This window comes from Crotalus tigris, unplaced genomic scaffold (assembly GCF_016545835.1).
Source record: "Crotalus tigris isolate CLP2741 ecotype Arizona unplaced genomic scaffold, ASM1654583v1 scf7180000017541.2806704, whole genome shotgun sequence".
Classification (NCBI taxonomy): Eukaryota; Metazoa; Chordata; class Lepidosauria; order Squamata; family Viperidae; genus Crotalus; species Crotalus tigris.
The window spans coordinates 1,387,360-1,412,111 of NW_024096462.1; the positions used below are offsets into that span (position 1 = coordinate 1,387,360).

A 24,752-nucleotide genomic window follows, 5' to 3' on the forward strand; every position below is an offset into this window, starting at 1 on the left:
TGTCCCTCTTCTTTGGAGTAGTGCTCTACCTGAGCTTAGGTCAGCACCAACATTGTTGGTGCTCAGGCAACAATCAACTCCTGACTCTTCCATGAAGATTACTAAAGCCAGTCCCCTGCCTATAGGAAGGAGTTGTTAGTTTTGGCTTGAGGGCTGGTCTGGTCTGATTATTATTTGTTTGCTTTATGCTCTTTATTTTACTTCTGTAAGCCACTGGAGTCCTTTTTTTTAATTGCACAGCATATAAATTGCTGGAATTACATAAAATGAAATTAATAAAATGCAAATGAAACTTCTGAGAAGATGCTAGTTCTTAAGGTGAGCTGCAAAAGAGAATTGGTACTTCAAAGCCTTCGTCCTTCTTCACCTCATAAGTATGGCAGATACAAAGCATATCCAACAGGAATGAGCATATAGGATGGAACAATTCTGTTTGAAGGCAATCTTGAAGGTACTTAGGAGCTGAATTGTATGGGGCTTTAAAGATCAATGCTCCTCTTGCTTTACCAGACCCACCTCACGGTAAATATTCTAGGGGCTTTGTGTGTGGGAGTAAGGATACTCAAACTCAAATTTAGCCCTCTGTCAGAATTGTCCACCAATCAGAACATTGTTGTGGTTTTCCCATGGTTTAGCATCAGTTGGTGACCTTTGGTAGTGGGGAAGACAGCAAGTCTAGCAGATTTAACCAAAAATTTTGTTTAAACTGCCTTGTACATCCAGTGACAACTCAGAACAAAAGCTATGAAGACACAATAGAAACTGACAATGGATACAGCATATTTTGCTGGTTTTTATTCAGTTTTCTGCTGTCTGAAAAATAAATGGATAGCAATTAAATTCAACAGTCTGGGAAATACCCACTGTCTGGCCTGCTAAAGGCAAGAATTAGCATGTGCTTTCAGAGATTTTAGTGATCCTAGGGAATATTTTGATACAGATAATATAGTCTTACAATTTCAACCACATGAAATTGCTTGGTTGGGAGACCTTCTGAGAATTGTATGGGAGCTGGTTTGAGCCCTTTGAAAAAAGAGTGACATATAAGTCTAATGAATAGCGTAGCTTTAATGATTTAGTGTAACTCACTTTATTCTGCATTCGTTTTAAGAACTACAGAGAAGATTTAAGATTTAAATTCAGTGTAATATATTCATATGTAATAGCATATTATCAGAAATACAATGATGCATTAATCTGCAACTGTAATCCCAATTTTAAGGTGGTTTTATCTGTTGGTGAAGGGCTGACGTTTTTCTTATCTCTCTGCTTCCTCAGGTGTCTCATTTATAAGTCTTTCCTACTGAGCAAGTGTAGTTTTGGAGATCTGACAAGATCCCCACCACTGACTGAAACAGCAAAGTATGAATGCCAACAAGAAAGAAAGGGTTTCTGATTTATCAGTACAATTGTGAAAGAGCCACACACAGCAGTAAACCAAATGCTCTTACAGAGAGAGGCAATGGGGTTTGGGACTGCTATGAATGTAAATGTTGTATCCAGGGGAATGCATTGGACTTGTATAGATTTTCTCTGTAATAGGGAGGAAATTATTGCGATTCACTATTAGTTCATTCTCTCTCAGCCCAATCTAGCTCTCTAGTTAGTTGTGGTGGGGGGCAATAGGAGAGAGAACACTATATGCTTTGTTTGAGTTCCTAAATGAAAGGCAAGATATAAATCTAGCAATAACAAATAAATTAAGTGCGGTGGAATTGGGGTTCCAGTTTTGATTATACTTTCTGGAAAAGAAGTAACCGGCATTGTGGAACACCAATGGATTGTTCTCTGAAGTATCTTTCATAATGAAACATTATTGTTATTTACTGGTACTCAATTTCTTCCAAAGCTTGCAACATCTCACAATATAAAAGCGGAAAGTGTTTTTTTTTATCCAAAGCCATACATGCATTTTTATCAAATCATAAAAATCAGAAACTGTACAACTGTAACCGATCAATAACAATAATAGCAACATATACCTAGCAAATGTTTCATCTACAGGTAGTCCTTGGCGTATGACCACAGCTTTCAGTATTTCCACTGCTAAACGCAGTGAGTTGTGCCCGATTTCATGACCTTTTTTTGCCATCATTGTTAAGCCAATCAATATAGTTGTTCACTGAATTACATGGTTATTAAGCAAATCTGGCTTATCCCATTGACTTTGGTTGTCAGAAGCTGGCTGGGAAAGTCACAAATGGTGATCACATGACCCCAGAAGGCTGTAATCATCATAAATACATGCCAGTTGCCAAAATCCCATATTTGATCATGTGACCAAGGGGACTACTGTGATGGTAAGTGCAAGGACTGTCATAAGTCTGTTATAACTTCGATCTCTAAACAAATAATTGTTAAGTCAGGAACTACCTGTATTTCATTCTAAATGCTTCTAAATAAATTTGTCTCTTCTTTTCACTGTGCTTTTTACTTATTCCAGCTGAACTTACGAAGACTGGCTAGACTAGATTTCTGGAACAAGCCTGTATAGGACAACTTTTAAGTCAGGCTGTTGCTGCTTTAGGAAACTGTTATCAATGATTTCCTTGTGAAAATGAGTGGTCACAGATAATGCATTCTTTGAAAACCAATTACTTCAAAATCCCCTTTGAAGTTATTAACTGACCTTGGGCCAACCAATCATATTCCTTCTCAATTTTGTCTTTGGGATTGCTTTAACAATGGGTGGGGAGAATAAATACAATGCCCTCTTTTGGATAATGTGGTAGTGGCAATAACAAAATAAATGGATCTGTGACCAGGGCTAAAAAGCTCTAAGAGACAGATCGTAGTTATAAGGCCGTGTGGGGAGGCCTAGGTGCACCAGATCTTGGAGTAGATGGCACAGAGAGTTAGTTAGTTTATTTATTTATTTATTTATTTATTTATTTATGAGACTTATATACCGCTTTAAGTGCAAGCACTCTCTAAGCGGTGTACACCAGTAAGCAATGTATATATATATTTACATTGCCCCCAACAATCTGGGTCCTCATTTTACCTACCTCAGAAGGATGGAAGGCTGAGTCAACCTTGAGCCGGTGAGATTTGAACCGCTGACCTGCTGAACACAGTCAGCTAAAGTGGCCTGCAGTACTGTACTCTAACTGCTGCGCCACCTCGGCTCTAGTTTTCTGCATCTCTTTGGTGCCACCCAGTCATCATCTGCATTTTAACAGCCTATTTATGGTAGGCCTGGAAAAGTCATTACCTCGTCATGGCTGTAAAAATAAAATATGCTTCTGGTAGATAATGTCCTAAATTGGTGTAAGAAAGTATGCTGTTGGGCTAGACTAAGGGAGCTTGCTCTGCAGAATTTTGCAATTCTACATTTCAGCATCTGTGACTTCAGTTTAATAGTCTGATATTTCTGGAGTTTCCTCAGTCCAGGTGGAAGGAGATGTTGCTATAATACTGACTGTGCCTTCTGTTATAATGTTTTATTTTCCATATGCCTTTGTTTTCATTTTGTGTCCTCAATTCCCACAATGAAAGATAGAGGTGGCTGTCCTACATGTAAGCTGAGTTCCTTATTTCTTTTTCTTTTGATCGTCCCTGGCTGCATGTTCTCTGTTGATGTCTTGTTCCTGGTACTTGACCATCTTGTCTGTGAAATGAAACACTCCAGCTGATAAGAAGAAAGGAAGGTTTGCTTGGTTTAGTCACTCTACAGAAACTCATGGTAATGTTCCAATGTTCTCTGTGTTCATCCTCTCTGTGTATGTGTGTGTTTCTCTGTATAGTAGCTGTGCAGTCTTTTGGTGCATGTGTCTCATTTCTGTTGCTTTTGCAACATCATGCTGTTGTGCTTGGAAGTGGAAATCTTCATTTACGATCAACATTGTGTTGGTATCTTCAGAATTGTGTTGAAGATTATCATTTAAGATCATTTAAGCATCTGAAACATTTTACCTGATGAATACTTCAAGATAATTCTATTTTGTGTATCCTGTGCTGTGCTAATTTTATTTAGCTTTTGAGTGCAAAATATATGACAACAATTATTGTAAATCAGCTATGATCAGTAATGGCTGATGCTTATTGAGGCTGGTGGAGTAAGAAACAGGGCAGCTAACTACAAATAAATCCATGCTTAGTGAACTAGGTTAAAAAAAAACAGCTGGAGCAAATTGTAAGCAAAGCCAGAATCACAGTAGGTTCTTTCTGTGTCAGATGTAATTAAGCATTCAAGTAAGCAAATACACTTTTAGAGGCAAGTAATTTCAATACCATGATTGCAAAGGTAAGAGTTGGGAAGCAAAAATCTTAAAATTATTTTGCATGTACAATACAAATGCAGATTAGGGGCATCATCCATGGACATTCTGAATAGAACAGAACAGAATAGAAAAGAAACGTGGAGGTCTTCTAGTCCAACCCCCTGCTCAAGCAGGAGAACCTATACTATTTCAGATAAGTGACTGTCTAGCCCAGGGATAGGCAACCTTGGCTCTTTTATGACTCATGGACTTCAACTCCCAGAATAGCTGGCTCAGGAATTCTGGGAGTTGAAGTCCATGAGTCATAAAAGAGCCAAGGTTGCCTACCCCTGGGCTAGCCTCTTCTTAAAAACCTCCAGTGATTAGCTGAGTCCCAATTAGTTCTGGGTAACTGATCAAGAGCTTGTACATGCACTGAAGACATCAACATGGCCTCCACTGTTGCTTAGAGAATGGAGAAGTTGCACGAAATATAGAGGAACAAGAGAATAAACATGCACATTAATTAACCTGCCCAGTCATTTCCAGAATCATAGGAACAAAATACTGGGGGGGGCGAGGCTAACGAGAGGTAGTAATATGACTACAGGTGGTCCTCGACTTACGACCACAATTGAGTCACCCAGATTTGAAAACAATATCTCCTGTTGTACTCGCTCCCATAGAAATATGGGTGTTAATGTGTTGTAAGCGAAGGGCAAACTAAATGTGAAGTTAAACGTGTGTTTGAAATAACTGTTCATTTAGCGAATAATATTCTCTCTCCCTTAAGCAATCTTCTCTCTCCTTTAGGAGCATCTCCTCTAAGCTTTACCATTTCTTCAGTTGTGAAAGCAAGAGAAAATAGCGATGCTCCCATTTCCTTTCCCTTGCTTATGGATGTATCTATCACAAAAATGAACGGTTTGGCTGGCTAGAGAGAAGCAAAAACTGGCTCCTTTAGCTCTGGGTAATGCAACTGGGGTGTTTTTAGCTGGTTTTATACAGTTCCTGAGGACCAGTTGTTAAAATGTCACATAGAAGAGGAAAGAAAGAAAGTCCAGAAGGCATCTCACAAGTTTTGAACTTTGCATGAGCAGGACAAGCCAAACTCATGACAGAGCCATGCTCCAGGCTTTGCAGCCAGCCAGCCTATGCAGGCAGAGTGGGAGAAAGAGCCTAGCTATAATTGTACTGAAAATATTGGGACTTAACGAAGAATATAAGTCTTATTACTTCCTTCTTAATATAATTTGATGTGTGTAATTGTGCATTTATGGATGAAAATTCCTCCAAGATATTTATATGTACATAGTAATAGTAATAGTAATAAAGATATTTATATGTACATAGTAATAGTAATAGTAATAAAGATATTTATATGTACATAGTAATAGTAATAGTAATAAAGCCTTGGAGGTCATCTAGTCCAACCCCCTGCTCAGGCAGGAAACCCTACACCATTTCAGACAAATGGCTGTCCAGTCTCTTCTTAAAAACTTCAAATAGGCCAACTTAGTGCAATAGAACTCTAGGGACAAAATTGTATTACATCACTCCAGTTCTAAAGCAAAATTGTACTCAGCAAGTTTGAGACTGGCTGTTGTTCCTTAATTAGGAAAGACCGTAGCCTTCTTTTAATTATCTATATTACCAGACTTTCACTATCCACATTCAAGGATCTCAAGCTATTTCTCTTTATGTCTTTAATTTTCTGAGTAGTATCAATTTAACCTTTTATTATTAAAAATACCATCTGGGTTAAAAGGAATTCTTTGTGTGGATCTTCTTTTCCCCCAAAACCATTGCAATTCTCAAGTATTTCAATTTCATTTTAGTTAAATTCTATTATTTCAATCAGTTTTCTGAGTGTGCAATATTAACATACTGTAATAAGAAATGTCAATTCCATGTGAAAGTTTAGGGGGTCATGATACAACAAAATTGGTGCTGTTTTATCGCTGCTGTTCATGCTTTTTAAATGTTTGTTGAAATAATTCAACCTTTTTCTTAAAATATGTTGGCACATCCTGATGAGCAACATATATTTTTTAAATGTTTGTTGAAATAATTCAACTTTTTTCTTAAAATATGTTGGTACATCCTGATGAGCAAAATGATATTTTTCATTTTGAAGGGTTAGCATGTCAAATTATTGCTAGAACCTGTAATTGCCTAATTTAAATAATACCCTGGGCCCTGCACTGCAGCATTGGGATAGGTAATCAAAAGAGCTACCTTCTCATCTATTGTTCTTTGAATTCTTTGTATGGATAGCAAAGAGAGAACAAAGTGATCAGTTGTGTGTTCAGCAATGAGCTCCATTGGTTACCGGTCTGCTTTTCGGTGCAATTCAAGATGTTAGTGATCACCTTTAAAGACCTTCATGGCATGGACCCAGGTTACTGGAGGGACCATCTCACCCCACTGGGATTGGCCATCCCATTCATGTCGGCAGAGGAGGCATGCTGTGGGTCCCATCAGCCTGGGGTTCAGGAGGGCCTTCCCTGCTCCTGCCTTCTAGAACATCCCCTTCAATGTGAGGTTGGCCCCAACCCTTCCATCTTTTCATAAGGGTCTAAAGACCTGCCTCTGCAAGTTGGCTTGGGGCCCCAGTAGGGGAACACTGTTGCTCAAGTAACAACAGATCCCACCTCTCTCCACTCTGCCCCTGGCCTCATAAATTGTCCTTAGGTTTTAATGTTTGATTTTAATTATTTATACTTTATGCTTTAATTGTACATGTATAGACATATTTTTATGATTATAAGATGCCCAGAGTTACCCTATGGTAAGGTAGGCAGCCAGTAAATTTTATAAATCCATAAATAAATAAATAAAATAAACAACCGATGGTCTTCCATGGGTCAACTGCTCTGCCTTCCGCAATGCTATCTCTGCTTGCTCTTCTTTGGAAAAGTAGCATTTGATCCAGTAATTAGAGGAAGAAAAAAGGATATAACTTAATTGCAGGTGGAGAAAAAGTAGGCAGTTGTGTTCTGTTTACTTGTCCTTTTTCGGTTGGTAGGGTGGGAGAAAGTGAATAAGAAGTGAGTGAGCCAAAGAGGATAATCTTTGGAATAGCACTTCCACCTCTGCCTATTCGCTTGGCCTCTGCCACTGTGTGCTGTGGCAAATTGGATAATTGGACACAGTTCTCTCCATCCTGTGTGCATGGACGAAGGGATCAGCTGATTGCCTCTTCAGTGATAAACTCCCTGGCCTGCCCATGCAAAAGAGAGAAAGAGGAGGCCAGTAGAATTGATTGTTCAGTATTGCATCTGTATAACACTGTGGACCAAATTGCTTCTGTTTGGAGACAATGATCAAGCAAGAACTGGTAGAATTATGTTCTATGGATAGTCCTCAACATGACCAGTTGCTTTGTGATAATTTGAAGTTACCCTAACCCCCCCCAAAGATATTTATGTCTCAGATTCGAAGTGCTACTGCTAGCCTACTGCCCACAGTCACATGATCGCATGTGAGGCTGCATGTTGGGTACTCAGCAACCAGCCTGCATTTATGGCCATTCACAGCATCCGATAATCACATGACCACATTTTATGGTATTTTGCTGAGAATTGGCATTTACGGTACCTCCTGGTTTTGGCAAAAAAAATACCCCATAGCAACAGTGAGTTTGATTTAGGACTGCAACCTTTGCTTTGCGATTGTGGTGTTCTCTTTACAACTATCATGTTCGCTTTATAACTTGCATTCATTTAATGACTGTTGAAAAGAAGGCTGTAAAAATTGGTCAGTCATGTGGGTGACACGCTTTAAGACCATCAGGACTTAAAGTCATAATGGGCAATCTCCATTATACTACTAAGTCAAGGACTACCTGTACTTTTTTGTTCTTTGCATTTTCCCGTTTCACTCTGGAGCAGATAGAATAGAGCGGAGTGGAGCGGAGCGGAACAGAACGGAACAGAACAGAATAGAATAGACCTTGGAGGTCTTCTAGTCCAACCCCCTGCTCAAGTAGGAGAACCTATACCATCTCAGACAAGTGACTGTCTACCCTCTTTTTAAATATCTCCAGATTTTTTAGATTAGGTCTTCTAATCTTCTAATTTTTTAGATTAGATCTAGATTAGGTCTTCTGGGCTGTTTGATCTAGGATTAGGCTAAACAATCCATTGACCTTCATGGTCCTCAACTTCTCTTCGATGATCACCCAACATTCTATATGCATCTTTGTGGATGGGGGGAGGGCTTGTCTTTAACCCTGTGAGAAGTATCTGCCTTTTGTGGTCCTTCAAGGCTTTGGGGAGGTATACCTGATGACTTGACATTACTGGAAGAGATGAAACCCAGCTTTTTAACCTTTGTCCCTTAAAGTCTTATAAAAGGGAGAATTTGGCTTAATTTTAACTTCATAAGAGATTCTTTTACTCTTTTCTATTACTTTTCCAAGGCAGGAGAAAAGAAGGACTATTTATGATTAATTCCCTCTCTTCATTTATCCTTCAGGATTTAAAAAAATCATTATTAAGAACCCTATTTCATTTATGAGTATATGTAGTTTAGCCTTTAGCTGTAACTTTTTGCTTAGAGTTTTGGCTCCTTCCTTCAACTCCCTGGTGTTGACCTAAAAGCTCTGATTGATCAACCTATTTCATTTATATTGATATCAGCTACTTTCCTTGCTTTCTGTCGGCCTGGCTACCCCATTCTTTTTAGTTTCTTCTTTTTCTTTCCTTTTTTTTTAAAGTTTTTTTTCAGTCTTAAAAATAACACCATTTTCTTTGGAGTTTAATATATAAGATTTTGGCCTCCTTCAAGCACCATGTATTACTTTGCTAAGTTTACTGTGTGTGCGCCACCCTTTAGTGAATGTTTTGACTATCACAGCAAAACTCTGCATTAACCTAGGATTTTCAAATTAGTATGCATAGTAACATAGGAACTGATCGCTTTACAATTTAATGTCTACCGTGAAGTTTCTATATTACCGTGTCAGCAATTAATTTTAACAAGATCCCTTGAACTGAGCAAGGAATGAAAATCAATGTTTTTTTAATCTATTAAATCCAACCTGAAACCTTAACAAAATGTTCTTTATATCTCACTAAAGAGCCCATTGCCAATATTCTGTAACTATTATGGAAAAAAGTAGCTGAGTGAGTGAGATTGAGTGAAATTTAAAGAATGATGAAAGCCTTTGATAAGGATCTAGTAATGCTAGCTGTATATTCATATTACAGTATGAAAAAATATTAAGAATTTGATGCATCCAAATTATTTAAATGGCCAACTTACAAAGAACTATAATAAGCACATAATTATGTTAAGATTTAAGACTTTTGATAAATATTGGAACATGTGTTAACTTTATCAAGAATAAAAGGGACATATACAAAATATGTTTTGGGAATCTGAGATATTTTTTTTTCTCCTTTCATTATGTTTATAAAAAATTTAAAATTTAAAAATTACTATTCTTTATAAAATTAACCTGCAGAATGATAATAAGCTGGGCAGAGAATAGCTGAGACTGCTAACCTTTGCTTCTGATTAGCTCCTTAGCTAAAATCTTCATCAGTACAGGTAGTCCTCGACTTACAACAGTTCATTTAGTGACCGTTTGAAGTTACAATGGTACTGAAAAAGTTGACTTATGACCATTTTTCATATTTAAGACTATTGCAGCATCTCCATGGTCACGTGATCAACATTCAGATGCTTGACAGCTGGTTCATATGTATGACGATTGCAGTGTCCTGGGGTTATGTGATCACCTTTTGCAACTTTCTGACGAGCAAACTCAATGGGGAAGCTTGATTCACTTAAGAACTGTGTTACTAACTTCACAACTGTGATTCACTTAACAATAATGGTCATAAAATTGGGCAAATTCACTTAACAAATATTTCGCTTACCAACAGAAATTTTGGGCTCAATTGTGGTCGTAAGTCGAGGACTATCTGTATTGAAAACCACCAACAGGATGTTACTTTTCACATCTATTCAACTCTCTAATATTTAGGAAAGATAGAGCACTTATCTTGGTTTTCAAGAGGTGCCAAATAGGTTGCTTTCTGACATAGTATCAGCTACAGAATGGCATTATTTGTTGTCCTGTTTTAAGTGAAGAAAAGAAGACATTGTTCTGTTAAATCAGTGGTTCTCAACCTTTCTAATGCCGCGACCCCATAATACAGTTCCCCATGTTGTGTTGACCACCAACCTATTATACATCACCAGGTGCCAGGGGCGTGGCCAAAGAAAAGGGGGAAAAATGGCGGACAGCCTTGTTTGGCGACCCCCGTAAAATGGTCGTTCGACCCCAAATGGGGTCCCGACCCACAGGTTGAGAACCACTGTGTTAAATGAACAAATCCATGCAAATCTTTCAGAAAAGCAGACTAGAGTTTACTTTGAAACTTACTGAAGCGAAATAGTCACCTTTGTTTTACTGGGCATTATAGATTACTCATGAAGAACTCAACTGCAAACAAGCTCATTCCATAGGCTCATCATAAGCTGAGGGGATCATCCAGTTTGCAGAATAGTGAACATATAGTTTGTCTTACCTGCAGTTGTAGCTTCTAAATCAGTGGTTCTCAACCTTTTTAATGCCGCGACCCCCAACTAGTCATAAGTCGAGGACTACTCAGCCGGTCGTAAGTCGGGGACTACTCAACTGATGCAGCACCGTTTGCAGAATGGGACTTTTGGCGGGCTCAGCAGGGCAGAGACAACCTGGACAATTCCTATTGGCTTTTGAAAGCCAATAGAATTAGACTCTATTCAAGAGAGTCTATTCTATTGGCTTTCAAAAGCCAATAGAATAAAAGGGAGTAGCACAGCTAAGGAAAAGGGGGAAAAAATGGCGGACTGCGTTGTTTGGCGACCCCCGTGAAATGGTCGTTCGACCCCAAGTGGGCTCCCGACCCACAGGTTGAGAATCACTGTTCTAGATGGTACACACATATTCATAAAGATTTATGAATTATCCTTTAATCTCTTTTCTTGCAGTTAAGCTTCACACCTACATTGTGAATTAAATGCATGTGGCGTGGCCTGCCCTATTCAAATTAGCAAGTACAGAACAATACATTACTCGTTTCAGCCACAAATAGGATGTTTTCTGAAGTGTCCAGATGTTCACCTTCATCTATGCTACATTGTTTTAATAAAACAGAAATATACAGGAAAATATGAGAATAGATTAATTTCTGAAGTTTGTAACATGAAGCACTGATTTTATTGGTCAAACCATTCTCCTATGGGATGGAGGCACAAACCACCTGAGGCACATTTGGGCACAAGCCATGGGTGGGCAGCGGATACAAAGATAATTTGAATGGTAAGAGAAATTTGGAATGAGTCTTGTTTTAATTACCCAGAATTCAACATGAACCTTATCTCTTGTTATCATAGATTTGTGTGCTATTTGTTCCTTTAATATAATAATATCTAGCCTGTAATTTGTAAAATAGTTTATAAGATTCTTAAACAAAAGACAGTGAAGTGCATGATATGTGATGTGTTTCTCAGTTTCAGCCACTTTAAGACGGGTGGACCTCAACTCCCAGAATTCTCCAGCCAGCCATGAAGTCCATCCATGTTAAAGTTGCCAAGGTTGAGAAACACTAGTGGTTAAATCATTGCAATTCTTCAGTGCAGCCTATACAGTAAATCTGGCTGGAGAATTGTGGGAGTTGAAGTCCACCCATCTTAAAGTGACTGAGGTTGAGAAACACTGTATATGGTATTGACATGATAGATGGATAGATAGATGGATGGATGGATGGATGGATGGATGGATGGATGGATGGATGGATGGATACCTTTATATCATTGTTCAGCAGAAAAGATGCCAAAAGAATAGTCATAAGGTGCTGATATAGTTGAAGAAAAAGTTTATCATTGGGAAGGCTGTATCCTTGCAACTCATAAGAGTCAACAATCAGAGATAGTCGTCAACTGTGCAACTGGACAGTGTGTTAAATACCCAGATCTCAAAACATACAGGTAGTCCTCGATTACTACCGATGGCATTGAAATGCAGACTTTTAATCAGTCCTTAAAGGTGTAGTCATCATGCAATCACTATGAGACATTTCAGTTTATGATCACATTGCTTAGCAACAGAGCTGATGTTGTAAGTTGAGTGCAGTTGTCAACGCTGCTAACATCGAATGTTCTTGCTTTGACAACAGATGGAAATGCAGCCATTTTCTCTATTGCTTTTAGAATTAGTTGCTGCTGGGAGGGGGAATAGGGATGAGAGTCCAGCTAGTCATAACAATAATAACTTAATTGTGGGAACCCAAAGACATTGGACCCAGAGCTGATAGTGTTTTGGCGGGCTGGAGGGCTGAGGAGAAAGCCCGTGCTTCAAGGCAATTGGGGAATGTGATTTATGACTGCTTATTGGAGGAGGGAATTGCACTTCATTACTTTGTATCCAGGGGAGGGAAATTTAATTTCTGGTTTCAACTATGTAGTGCCGATACTTTGTTTCTCGAATAAAAGTTTCTTTAAGGTAAACAATGCCTTGAAGTTCTTTTGAAGAGTTTCACCTATCGGAACCATGGCAGCAGTCATGTGATATTGCACTGTACAACCACATTGCTTAGTGACAGACTTGCTGGTCCCAATCACGATTGGTAAATGAGAACTACCTGTATGTGTATACGTGTGTGCATGTCTGTGCTTATGTGTGTGTGTGCGCACGCGCGTGTGTGTATACACACATATTGTACGTACAAACTGACAATTGAGATTTGTTTCAGTTTCTGGAGGTTACATGCCTTATCTGAGATTTTTATTTCAATCACACACTGTAGGACTGAATCTTAAAACTCCATTCACTTGCTCGTGCTTCCTCTTCATATTTAATATGCGCCTTTCTGCTAAGCCGGTGCTTTTGCTGATAGTGAAGCTCATTTATGCAAGACTGACAAATTACCAACTATCTATTTTTTTCTTTCTTTCTTCTGACCCTTGCAGTGAGCATGCCCACCAGTGAGACAGAATCTGTTAACACCGACAATGTGGCTGGAGGCGATATTGAAGGAGAAAACTGTGGCGCACGACTGGCGTGAGTTTGATTCTGTTTATATTATGCTGGTGTCCTCTTGACTCCAAGAGGGAACCTGGATGATATTAAGGGAAAATATATATATCAGAACTATCTCTGTCTGAAAGTGTTTCTTCCAAAAAGAATGAAAGTGAATTTGGAGTGAGTCACATTTTCTGTCAGACTTTTCCATAGAACATTATAAATGCATCAGAAAATTATTTCTATGACTCTGCACAAAAGCAATATTCCGGTATCCGCTGTCCAACATTTCTTATTTTGTAAAAAAAAACTGACATTCATATTCATAGAAAGGGATATTAAGAGGAATTTCTCAAGACAGTTTCTTTGCCCAAGCCACAGATTTGATCTGGACAAGACTCCTTTCAGAAATTTCAGACTGCATACAGCAAATTAAAAGGACACTAAAAGCTAATCCACTTTTCTCCATTAAGAGTAATAGTGCAGCCAATCCTTGACTTACAATAGTTTGTTTAGCAACCATTCAAAGTTACAACGGCACTGTAAAAAGAGACTTATGATCGTTCACACTTATGACCGTTGCAGCATCCCCATGGTCACGTGATCAAAATTCAGATGATTGGCAACTGACTCATTTTAATGATGGTTGCAGTGTTCTGGGGTCATGTGATCATTTTTTTGAACTTCTGATACGCAAAGTCAATGGAAATACCAGATTCATTTAACAACCATATTACTAGCTTAACAACTGCAGTGATTCACTGTGGCAAGAAAGGTAATAAAATTCACTTAACAAATGTCTCATTTAGGAACAGAAATTGTCGTATGTTGAGGACTATCTGTATCTTCTAAAGAATTATTTTTTAAAAGCATGAATACTAGGAGAAACATAAAAATATATGGGAGATACAGTTAGCATAAAGTGTATTTGGTGAAGCATATTTTGTCCAGGATTAAGATTTAGAAATAAATTACTATGTTTCACATTAAATGTTCACCATCCTAAACAACTGAAACAAGGGTATAAGCTTTATCCTTCATTTCATATACAAACTTGAAGGTAAGTATAGTTTAGAAACATATATTGCATTTTCTATTTAATGCTAGCATAGCACAACCTTGAGCATTTCTCCAATTTAGAAGTGCATAAGTGGCCATCTCTTTGTTTAGGTCAGAGTTCTGTTTCTACCAACACAATTGTAAAAAAATCAGTTTGCTGTGATGGCGCCTCTGTTTAATGCAGTGGTTCTCAACCTTTCTAATGCCGTGACCCCATAATACAGTTCCCCATGTTGTGGTGACCCCCAAGTGGGTGTGGCCACCAATAAGAGAGAGTAGGACAGCTAGGGAAAAGGGAAAAAATGGCGGACAGCATGGTTTGGCGACCCCCGTGAAATGGTCGTTTGACCCCAAATGGGGTCCTGACCCACAGGTTGAGAACCACTGGTTTAATGCTACTTCTGTAAATCAGACTTTTTAGGAAAACTCAGGCACTCATAGTGATCATACCTTGTGGTTGCACTTCTTGTTGTTTACAGTGTTCTTAATTACTTCATAATTAGCAGTTTTACACAATCCCTTCAAGTGTTGAAAACCCAGGTGAAAGGGAGGCACAGATGCTATAATCTCATCTCAGTCTCTCTTCCTTGACTATGCACAGAAGTGGTCCATGCGTTTCTCACTGTGCACTCCTTCCTTGGGATGAGAACCAGGATTGGATGGGGGGGACTGAATGGATGACGAATTTGGCTGTGGCAAGTTAACTACAGCAAGTTGTCCATTCCGCAGCGGGAGAGGAATGTCTTTGGATGCTAATTAGTATAAGTATGTTGATTCCCTTCTTATGGGTAAGAACTGGAGGAGAAACTGGCAAGGTTGAGTGGGGGAAGGATGGTGGGAGCAGCAGGGGAGGGGTGCCTTTGGATGAGTGTTGTAGTGTAATGGGGAGGTGGTTACCCTGTTGATGCCGAGAGCTGGTAAAGTTCCTTGGAGTGTGGATCCACAAAAATGTGGATTTTTGTATTTTTTTTCTAATATCTGTTGTTTTTATATCTGTTGTTGTTTCTGCCTGCTGTGTGCCACCCAAAGTCACCTTTGTTTAATTTGATTAATAAATAAAAATAAATAAATAAAATGGTTTGTTATACTTTTAAAACCATCTATCAGTTGCACCAGGGATTTCTGATGCTAGTTACTAGGAAGGGGAAAGGTACAAAATGGATTGAATTAACTCCTTGAAACAAGCGTAGTTGTCACTTTTGTGATTTTTATTTTGTCCTGAAATTCCATAGATCTTTTACACATTGTAGGAGGCGAGTTATGTTTGTCTAGGACAGTGGTTCTCAACCTGTGGGTCGGGACCCCATTTGGGGTCAAACGACCATTTCACGGGGGTCGCCAAACAAGGCTGTCCGCCATTTTTTCCCTCTTTTCTTTGGCCACGCCCCTGGCACCCGGTGATGTATAAGTGGTTGGGGGTCACCACAACATGGGGAACTGTATTATGGGGTCGCGGCATTAGAAAGGTTGAGAACCACTGGTCTATGACACCCCAAAACCAGGCAGAGTCTGGGATATCCTTTTCAGGATGACATATGTCATTAAAAGTCATAACCTTTCATTCTGATGAAATGAAACATATTCTTAAAAGCTTATGTCATTTAATAAAATTTGTTACCTTGAAAAAAATCCATCATATTCCCTTGGACACATCTTTTTAATAGGTTTCAAATCGAAATGAAATTTCACATAGAAATGGAAGCTTGCAGAAGGCTGTCTGAAAAAATAATAATTGAGAAGGTGACAAAAGATCATTTCGTAAAATAAGTAAGAAGAAAGAGTTTATATGCAAAAATATAAACCATGGGAACAGAATTGCATTTTGAAGCTGAACGCCTGTAATCTCTTCCCAAATGAGATAAAAACTAGCTTACATAAATGTTTTTCATCATTTTTCAAAATAGTATTTTTCAGTGACTCAGAGGTCAGTAAGAAAGCAAGACTTTCCCATGCACAGATCTATGCAGTGTCTGAAGAGGCATTTGCCTTATACAATCACTTGATTATTACAGTATATGAACTGGGCCACAATTTTGGAGCAGTGCTATGTTAGGGGTTATTTTCAGATCCCAGGAATTAGACTGATATAACATTCAGATCAACCTAATTAATTGATCTGTCCTACATAGTTTAAATTACGTGCAATCTACTATGCTACAGAGATGCTCAGCTATGTCTTTTCCTGAAATCTTGTTTGAGAATAATATATAAATTCAGTATCAGAGCTAAAAAAAAATGCTCACCAAGCTCAACATGACTGGTACTACTTCAATAACAGTTTGTTAGGAATTGTAATTTGCAAAGCTCTCTTTCTTTCTGGGAAACCTGGGGGTGTGGGATGGGGGGAGATTCATAAACACTATTCTTGAAAAGCTTATCAATAATGGAACTATTCTGCCAGAAGTAATCGCCATAATACAGGATATTTTCCTGGACAATTGATTTGGTGCTTTTCTATCTGATGGAAGAAGTCCTACTGAGACTCTCTCTGACGAGACCAGAGCCTGAAGTTGGCAGTAGATAACTTTAAAGGACAGCTTGGATTGTCAAGCTTAACAGCACCTTGATCAAAGAAAGTATTGTGTTTCTTTGGATCCCACTTGATTTTCAAATCAAAGCCTGCTTGTGTCACATGCACCTGATCTGAAAAAGGGTAGCCATGGACTCTATTTATAAACCATGCTGTTAGAGCATTGTTTGGGGAAATAAAACCCTAAGGCTGTATTTATCACATTTCGATATTAGTAAAACAATGCACATTGTGCTGTGAAAAGGAGAGCTTGCTAAGGTGATTCGATCCAGAGTCTAGAATGATTTAAAAGCACTACTGCTTTTCGAAGATTGAACCAATTGGGGGAAATATTGACAATGTTAAGATCACCCTTAAGATCACCAATGTTAAGAAGAGGGAATTAAGCTATTTTCCAAAGCACCTGAAGGCAGGACAAGAAGCAACGGGTGGAAACTAATCAAGGAGAGAAGCAACCTAGAACTAAGGAGAAACTTCCTGACAGTGAGAACAATTAATCAGTGGAACAGCTTGCCTCCAGAAGCAGTAAATGCTCCAACACTGGAAGTTTTTAAGAAGAGACTGGACAGCCATTTGTCCGAAATGGTGTAGGGTTTCCTGCCCGAGCAGGGGGTTGGACTAGATGTAGGGTTTCCTGCCCGAGCAGGGGGTTGGACTAGATGACCTCCAAGGTCCCTTCCAACTTTACTACTATTACTATTACCCATCTTAATTTTGTATGTAAAAAGATCCAGATACATGCAGTTGAAATCAAAGAAAGTTACATCAGTTTATTTTATGGGATAGACTCAATTAACATTCTTAAATGAATTTTCTTGACATGGGCTGGATTATACCTTTATTTGGGAAATAATCAATGTAAACTAAATGAGATTATGTTCATGGTGAGCAAATTCTGGCTTCTAAAATAAAATCACTTTTATTTTTTAGAGTGAAAAGGACTCCTGACTAATTCTGTTTTGTTGTTTAACATGATTGATTGCATTTAACTTTATGGATCTCAGAATATCACTTGCTGGATTAGAAGGAAAATTAATGAGAAATTAGTTCTCAGATTTCATCTCCTTATAGGATATTGATAACAGTAATGGCTTTTATGAAGTATTCACTATACTGTAGGTTTGGTCTATTCATTTAATATTTTAATATTTTAATTCTGGTATACAGAGCATTCATAACATGTATTCACTAACCCCCATTTTAATAATTAAGTAAAAGCACCTAAACTGCTGCATAACAATATTTCTGCAATTTTGTGTGAGATTTTACAAAACATTGGCCTTTAAAAAAGGCATTTATTTTTTAACTAATTTTTAAATGAATGATACTGAACACAATAGTGCAATGGTGCCTGCTGACATAAAAAAAATTGCTAATCCCTGCTATTCAGTATAAAAATGTTTTTTCAAGGACTTGCAGAGACCAAAAGTCCTCTGTTTACAAATTGATAAGCTCCTTAAAAAAAAAAAAAGCATAGTCTTTGAGATGCATTGGGACTTTTTTGAATTCTCCAAGACATCATGTCCTTTAACTCTTCCCCACCCCATTTGGATCACCAACCAAACCTGAGGTGTGAAATAAATTATGGATTGTTCTCATAACCATAGAATTATTAGGAATCAGCATAAAAATACTCTGATTGTGTATTTGCTTACTTTTTAATCAAATATGAAGACCCTCCACAGATGACCAGATAAAAAGGACTAGGGCTAGGCAAAGCTTTGGATCCAGTTGGTAGCCTCCCAGTCCCAGGAAAATATGATTCTTGTGTGCCCACATACTCCAAAAGCAGTTATTTCTGAGGAGCGCACAGACCATTCTGATTGAACTAACAATTGATTTACTCCAGCAACCTACTTCCCATAAGACATGAACATTGTACGAGGTGGATCATTGATCCCTGAAGTTGCTTGATAACCCACCAAAAATATTTTACAGTTTTACTGAATGATCTTGGCTGTCCCCAACAGTTTTGTGAGAAATTTCATCAAGAGAAGCAGGTAAAAAAATGTCAGTGCTCCTGCATATGTAAAGTTAGAGATGAGAGGGGATTATTAAATAACCTGTTGGCATGATGGTATTATCTCCAGCTTTTAAAACCCACAGTAAAATTACTACATGCATAAAAAGTGAAATAACAGTCATATCTATTAGCTTAATTAGATAAAAAGATTTTCAAAATACTGCTCAGCTGCTTTGATGCAAAAAAACCCCCTACATTATATTTACCCAGTGGGGCAGTGTATGATTTGAATTTCATTTTTTTAATGAGGACCGGTTTAAAATTTTAAAGGGTCTCTGGGGCCTAATAATTTTGATGGATCTCTTTAGAGTTCCTTGATCTCTGCTCTCCTGCAATGCAGCAATGCAAAAGAGAATTCTCACTCCAGCTAAAGGAGCCTGCTTCACAATAGTGAAAATCTTCTTCCATCTCTTCAGTGGTATTATTATATCCATTCTCACTTCTGTTTTTAGCTAGAGTAAGTCTGAATAATGAACTACATGAAAGAACTCCAAAAATATAATTATTTATTGAATTTGTAGATAAAGAGCTGACAATCCAGTTTGAGGCACTTTTTGGTTAAAAGAATGCTGTTTACAACTATCTAGAGGCCCCTGAAAATTAATTTAAGAGTTAATCCATTTTGCTTATGCCCCCAGAGTTTCCCCATCTCTTTTATGGATGCTTACTCAATTTTCTCCCTCTTTTCTCTTTGAATACTTCTATTTCTACTTATAATATCTAATAATTATCACAATCCTCAGATCTATGCTTGCTTTATTCTTTTATTTTTCTGTGTGCAGTCATGACTCTGGTTTTCTATTAACTCATACCCCCAAAGATTGCAGCCAGACCTCCCCCCCCCCCAAGAATTCCCAAAGTCTTTATCTAACCATTCCCAAGAGGATGTAGTTAGGTAAGATTCTTGTAAATGGGTAGGCAACAATAAAGAAGCAGGTCTGTTCATCTCACATTGTCTTTCTGGTTCCCAGTGCCTGACAATAGGAACTATACTTATATTCTCCATGCTTTTTCTTAATTCTCCTATTTATATTCTTGAATATAGTGAATAAAGTAATCTTATGATAATATTCCAGTTTTCAGAGTATGATCTTAAGCAACCAACCATTTTCAAGGAGAACATCAGGAATTGATTTGATGTTGTGAAGCTCACTGATAAAAAGCCAGAGGAACTGTGGAACTAAATCAAATAAGATGATAAGGATAAATGTAAAAACACATTGCCAAAGATCAAGAAGAAGATGAAAGCAAACTGGGTAGCACAGGCTCTGGCAGAAATAGCCAAAAAGAAAAAGGAAACCAAAGCCAAAGAACACGGAGATTCTAGGAAGAAATATAACAAGAATTTCATAGAGCTCAAGAGACAAGAAGCAGCATCACAACATCTGTCAAGATATTGAAAAAGACATGGAAAAACAAGATTTTTTTTCCAGAAGATTTCCAAACTCAGAAGAAAATTTCATCTTCAAAATTGGTGTGCTAAAGAACACAAACAAACAAGTAGTAAATGATTCAAAGAACATCAAAGATGGAATAGTATACTGAAATTCTACACAGCAGAAATATCCACACTCAAGATATCTTACAAGACATTCCCTACTTAAAAGATTCTCTAGAACTTATAAGAAGATGAAGTTAATCTGGCTTTCTGGTCATTATCAAGTTGAAAGTCTATAGGAATTGATAGAATAGTTACAGAAATATGAAAATAATCTGTAATGATTCCAACCAAACTATGGCAGCAAATTTGGGGGACAATACAATGACCAGCAGATTGGAAGAATACAAAGAGAAAGAATTAACAGCAAACAATTGGACACTTTCCTTAATTTCCCATGATAGTAAAATAATGCTTAGAATCATCCAATGCAGATTAGAGCTTTACCTAGAAAGGACGATGCCAGATGTTCAGAAAAGGCCAGATGTTTAATGTGGCTTTAGAAAAGGCCAAACAACAAGAAACATTATTGCAGATGCACACTGAATAATTGAGAAAGCCAAAAAGAAGTCAATATTTCTGTCATTAATTATAGAAAAACCTTTGATAGTGTTGACCATGTCAAGCTGTGGAATGTCCTTAGAAAAATGAGAATTCAAGGACATCTAATTATCTGCATGATAATTAAACATACATTGCAGATTAACACTTAGTAGGTGGCAATAAACATCTTAGAAATGATATTCTGATGCCGTGATGAATAACTATAGAGATAAAAATGTTGCATGGAATGGAAATGGAAGTTGGACTTTGAAGAAGCAGGATAGAAAGAATGTGGATGCCTTTGAACTTTGAGGCATGGGAAGACTCTTGAGAATACCATAGCCAAGATACAACAAATGGATCAACAAACAAATCAAGAGTTCTCACTCAAAGTACAAATAATCGAGCTCAAATTATTATATTTTGGGCATGTTATGCAAAGTTAAAGCTCTCTGTAGGTCTGATGGACAAGGTAGATAGACTCAACTATAGCAACTATGGATGTACTCCTGAAGACCTGAAGGTTGGGAACATATCATCCTAGACAATTCTATGTAATCATTAAAAATTGATACCAATTTGATAATCAATCAATGAATGGTTTATAAATCTACTGTAATGAATCTTGAATGTTTCACACTGAAAGGCAGTAAGCAATAATGGGAACTTGCTTCTTATTTTCTTTTTAAAGTCTATAAAAATTGTTTTTGGTGATATCTGCCATTTTTTAAAAAAATGTCATTACTAAAGACATATTACTTCTTCACATTTATGACATCTACATGTGAATGTTTCTTGATCAAATAAACACGCCAAATTGCCCTCCCTATTCCCAAATTATCACATTCTCCAGAATATCAAATTATCCATTCTCCAGAATTTCAGTAGATTAAATCATGTTCAACATCTAGCAACATGAATATTTTCCTTCAAAGAGTTTATCTCTCTATTACTCTCTTTGGCCCATCATTGGAATAATTTGTTATCGTTACTTCCATTTTTCTCCAGAGTGGTAGATTCCTCTTTTATTCTCACAATAAGGGTAGGTAGGTGTAAACTTACTAGCCCTTGTATTATCAAGTGTGCATAAGACCGCATGAAAGATGTAATCATTTTTAAAAGTTTTGCATCTAATGGTGATAATATTTTTAGGATCCATTGCTTATGAAATAACTAGCACATTTTCTAATCCATAGAGGGACAATAAGCTTGGAATTCAGCTAATTGGTTTCTGGGAGCTTGTCAGATTTGCATGAGTGCTTATAGTATTTTTAAAGAAAGTGCAAGCATCTTTAGCTTGATTGCTCTTCTTACTTGTTCCATAGCTGTGGCTCACATTGTTGCCCATTCTGCCTCTTTCTTTGCTACTAGCTGGTCACATATAGTTTCTAAATCTGGAGGATTACAAGAAAAGAGCTTCCTACTATCTATATACTACTAAAGAAACCTCTCCTGTCTGTTTGTTCGTAATTTTCAGTTGATCCAAGTCGTGCATCAGAGGGGAACTTAAGGCACCACAAATGGGCAAACTTCAAGAATGGATCCAAAATCCGGGACCCATTACTCCTTGAAATTGAAATTCAAATATTGGAATTTTAAGGATCTTCAGAATAGTTATCTTCAAAAACTTCTGGCCAGCGCAGTGCCACCCTGCCACCCTGGTCAGCCATGGTCAAGTGATCGTGATTTCCAATATTCCCTGCCAGCTTCCCACAAGCAAAGTCAATGGGAAACCAGAAAACACTCTGATTCCCATTATTTGCTAAAAGGATGACCCAGTGTGGCATGGGCCATATGGTGTCTAACAATCTGACATGGCTGAATGTAATTAATATAAATAGTGACACAAAGAAACCATGATGATGTCACCTTCTAATAATGCAAAGGAATATAATATATGTGGTGATGTCATAACACAGTGGTGACGAATCTATGGCACGGGTGCCAGAGGCGGCACTCAGAGCCTTCTCTGTGGGCATGCGCGCCGTCGCCCCAGTCCTAGGCCTTCAGCTGGGTTTTATAAAACCTTTTTGCTTTAGGCCTCCACCGCCGCGTGCAAAAAAAAAAGGTTCAGTCAATCAGTCAATTTCAATTTCTCGCGGGAAAAAAAATCTTGTAAAGTTGGAATTGATTGATTGAACTTTTTAGTCCCATCCAGTCTGCCGTTACCACTGCAGCCATCCTCACCCAATGGGCACGCCCAGCCAATGGGCCACGCCCACCCGGCACCTGATGATGCATAAGTGTTTTTGGGTTGCAGTTTGGGCACTCGGTCTCTAAAAGGTTCGCCATTTTACACATGTAATATCACTCTTCCCTCCCCAGCAGACACCTTCTTAAACATGATGTATAAACAGAAACTAGTTACACTAAAGTACTTAGGTGTTAGGCCAAATAGTAGCAATGCCAGTTTTTAATAGCTTGTAGCTCATTCTTTTTTAATGATGTTGAAGTTAAGAAATTACAGCATGTATTTATAATAATGATTTGCTTTCCTTTTCAGGCACCGGATTTCTAAATCTAAGTTTAGGTAAGCATTTCATTTTTTCAAAAAATGTTCTCTCCACTTCTGGAGAGATTCTTATTAATAGGAACTTATAGATCTTATTGTTGTGAATAGTAATTGCTTATCATAAATATTCTGCTAACATTTGTGATCAGTATAAGGTTACTCATTCTTCCCGTTTAATCAACAACTAATTATTCTTTACATTAATTCAATGAAGATAAAATCTAATAAAATATTAAATTGTTGATTACTAAACTCCATATGATCTTGTTAACAATAATGTAATTTAAATATCATGTAAATGCAAGGAGGAAAATGGTTATTAGAATACATGAAGAGGAATCAAGGACATGGCAATAAGAGCATTGTGAATAACTGGAGTTAGAGTTAGTCCAAATTTCTTCGTGAATAGTCAGACCTTGTTAAAAAAAAATCCTCTGCATAGTCATAAAAAAAAAGCTGTACAGTTTTTATATGAGTTAGAAAACATGTTATGAGCAACTCTTTAAAAAAATCCTGCCTTAGCAGGAATTTTTTCATTCACAAAAACCAAATTTCCTAGAAACTTTAAAAAAAAATATAGTTCAAGAATCTTAAGTACAAAACAAGTGAAGTCCACATTTTCTCCTCTGAAACCAATATTTTTGTTTAACTTAAAATTTAAATTAGCCTTTTTTGGTGTAGAACAAAATAAAGGGTTTTTTTAAGAATATGTTGTAATTTCTTTAGATGTCTATGTAAAAATTATTTAGTATTTTGAAACACTTAGATTTCTAATATTTGGATACTTTTGAACCTGACAAATGGTTATTTGTTCTTATAACTATTATTATTACCCAGCGAGGTAATAATCAGCAACTTTGGCTGATCTCAAAATGCTAAGCCAGTGTTTATTAACCTTGACAACCTTTAGGATTTGTGGACTTCAAGTCCCAGAGTTCCCCAGCCAACATGACTGGCTGAAAAATTCTAGGAGTTGAAGCCCATATCATTTAGAGTTTTCAAGGCTGAGAAAAACTAAACTAATAATATCGGACCTGAGAAATAGTTGGATAAGAAACCACCAGAATTTCCATATATACGGTAAATATAAAGATAGGTGAGAAATCTGGCAGACAGCAATTTAGGAATCATATGCTGTAAGGTGTTATCTTAGAAAAACGGCAGACTGTCTGTTAAGATATTGCTGGAATTGTATTATTTTATTGATAGTTCAGCTAGAATGTTTTGATTGGGAGCATTCCAGAGTTGTATAAAAGATGGGCAGCTATATAAATGTTTTAAATAAATAAATTGTTGCTTATTCTTATTATTGGGCGAGACAGGGATAGAAGGGGGGCAGAGATGAGTTGCATCCTTTAAATATGCACCATATAAAAAGCCTAGACTAGGCACCAGTTGCTTGGAAACTGGTTGCTAAGCAAGCTAA

The 24,752-nt window shown here is 37.5% G+C and overlaps 1 protein-coding gene across 27 annotated transcripts in view; it reads left to right on the forward strand.

The window, feature by feature from the left end:
* Positions 1-24,752, forward strand: part of CACNA1C (calcium voltage-gated channel subunit alpha1 C) — a 590,134-nt gene that overhangs the window by 439,591 nt on the left and 125,791 nt on the right. For 15 of the 27 annotated variants that reach the window (XM_039359892.1, XM_039359986.1, XM_039360507.1 and 12 more), the window contains 3 exons: positions 3,632-3,685; positions 13,170-13,260; positions 23,318-23,344. In XM_039359892.1, coding sequence (XP_039215826.1) covers positions 3,632-3,685; positions 13,170-13,260; positions 23,318-23,344 — 172 coding nt within the window. The remainder of the gene's footprint in view (positions 1-3,631; positions 3,686-13,169; positions 13,261-23,317; positions 23,345-24,752) is intronic. The other 12 variants (XM_039360686.1, XM_039360172.1, XM_039360930.1 and 9 more) reach the window with 1 other exon arrangement.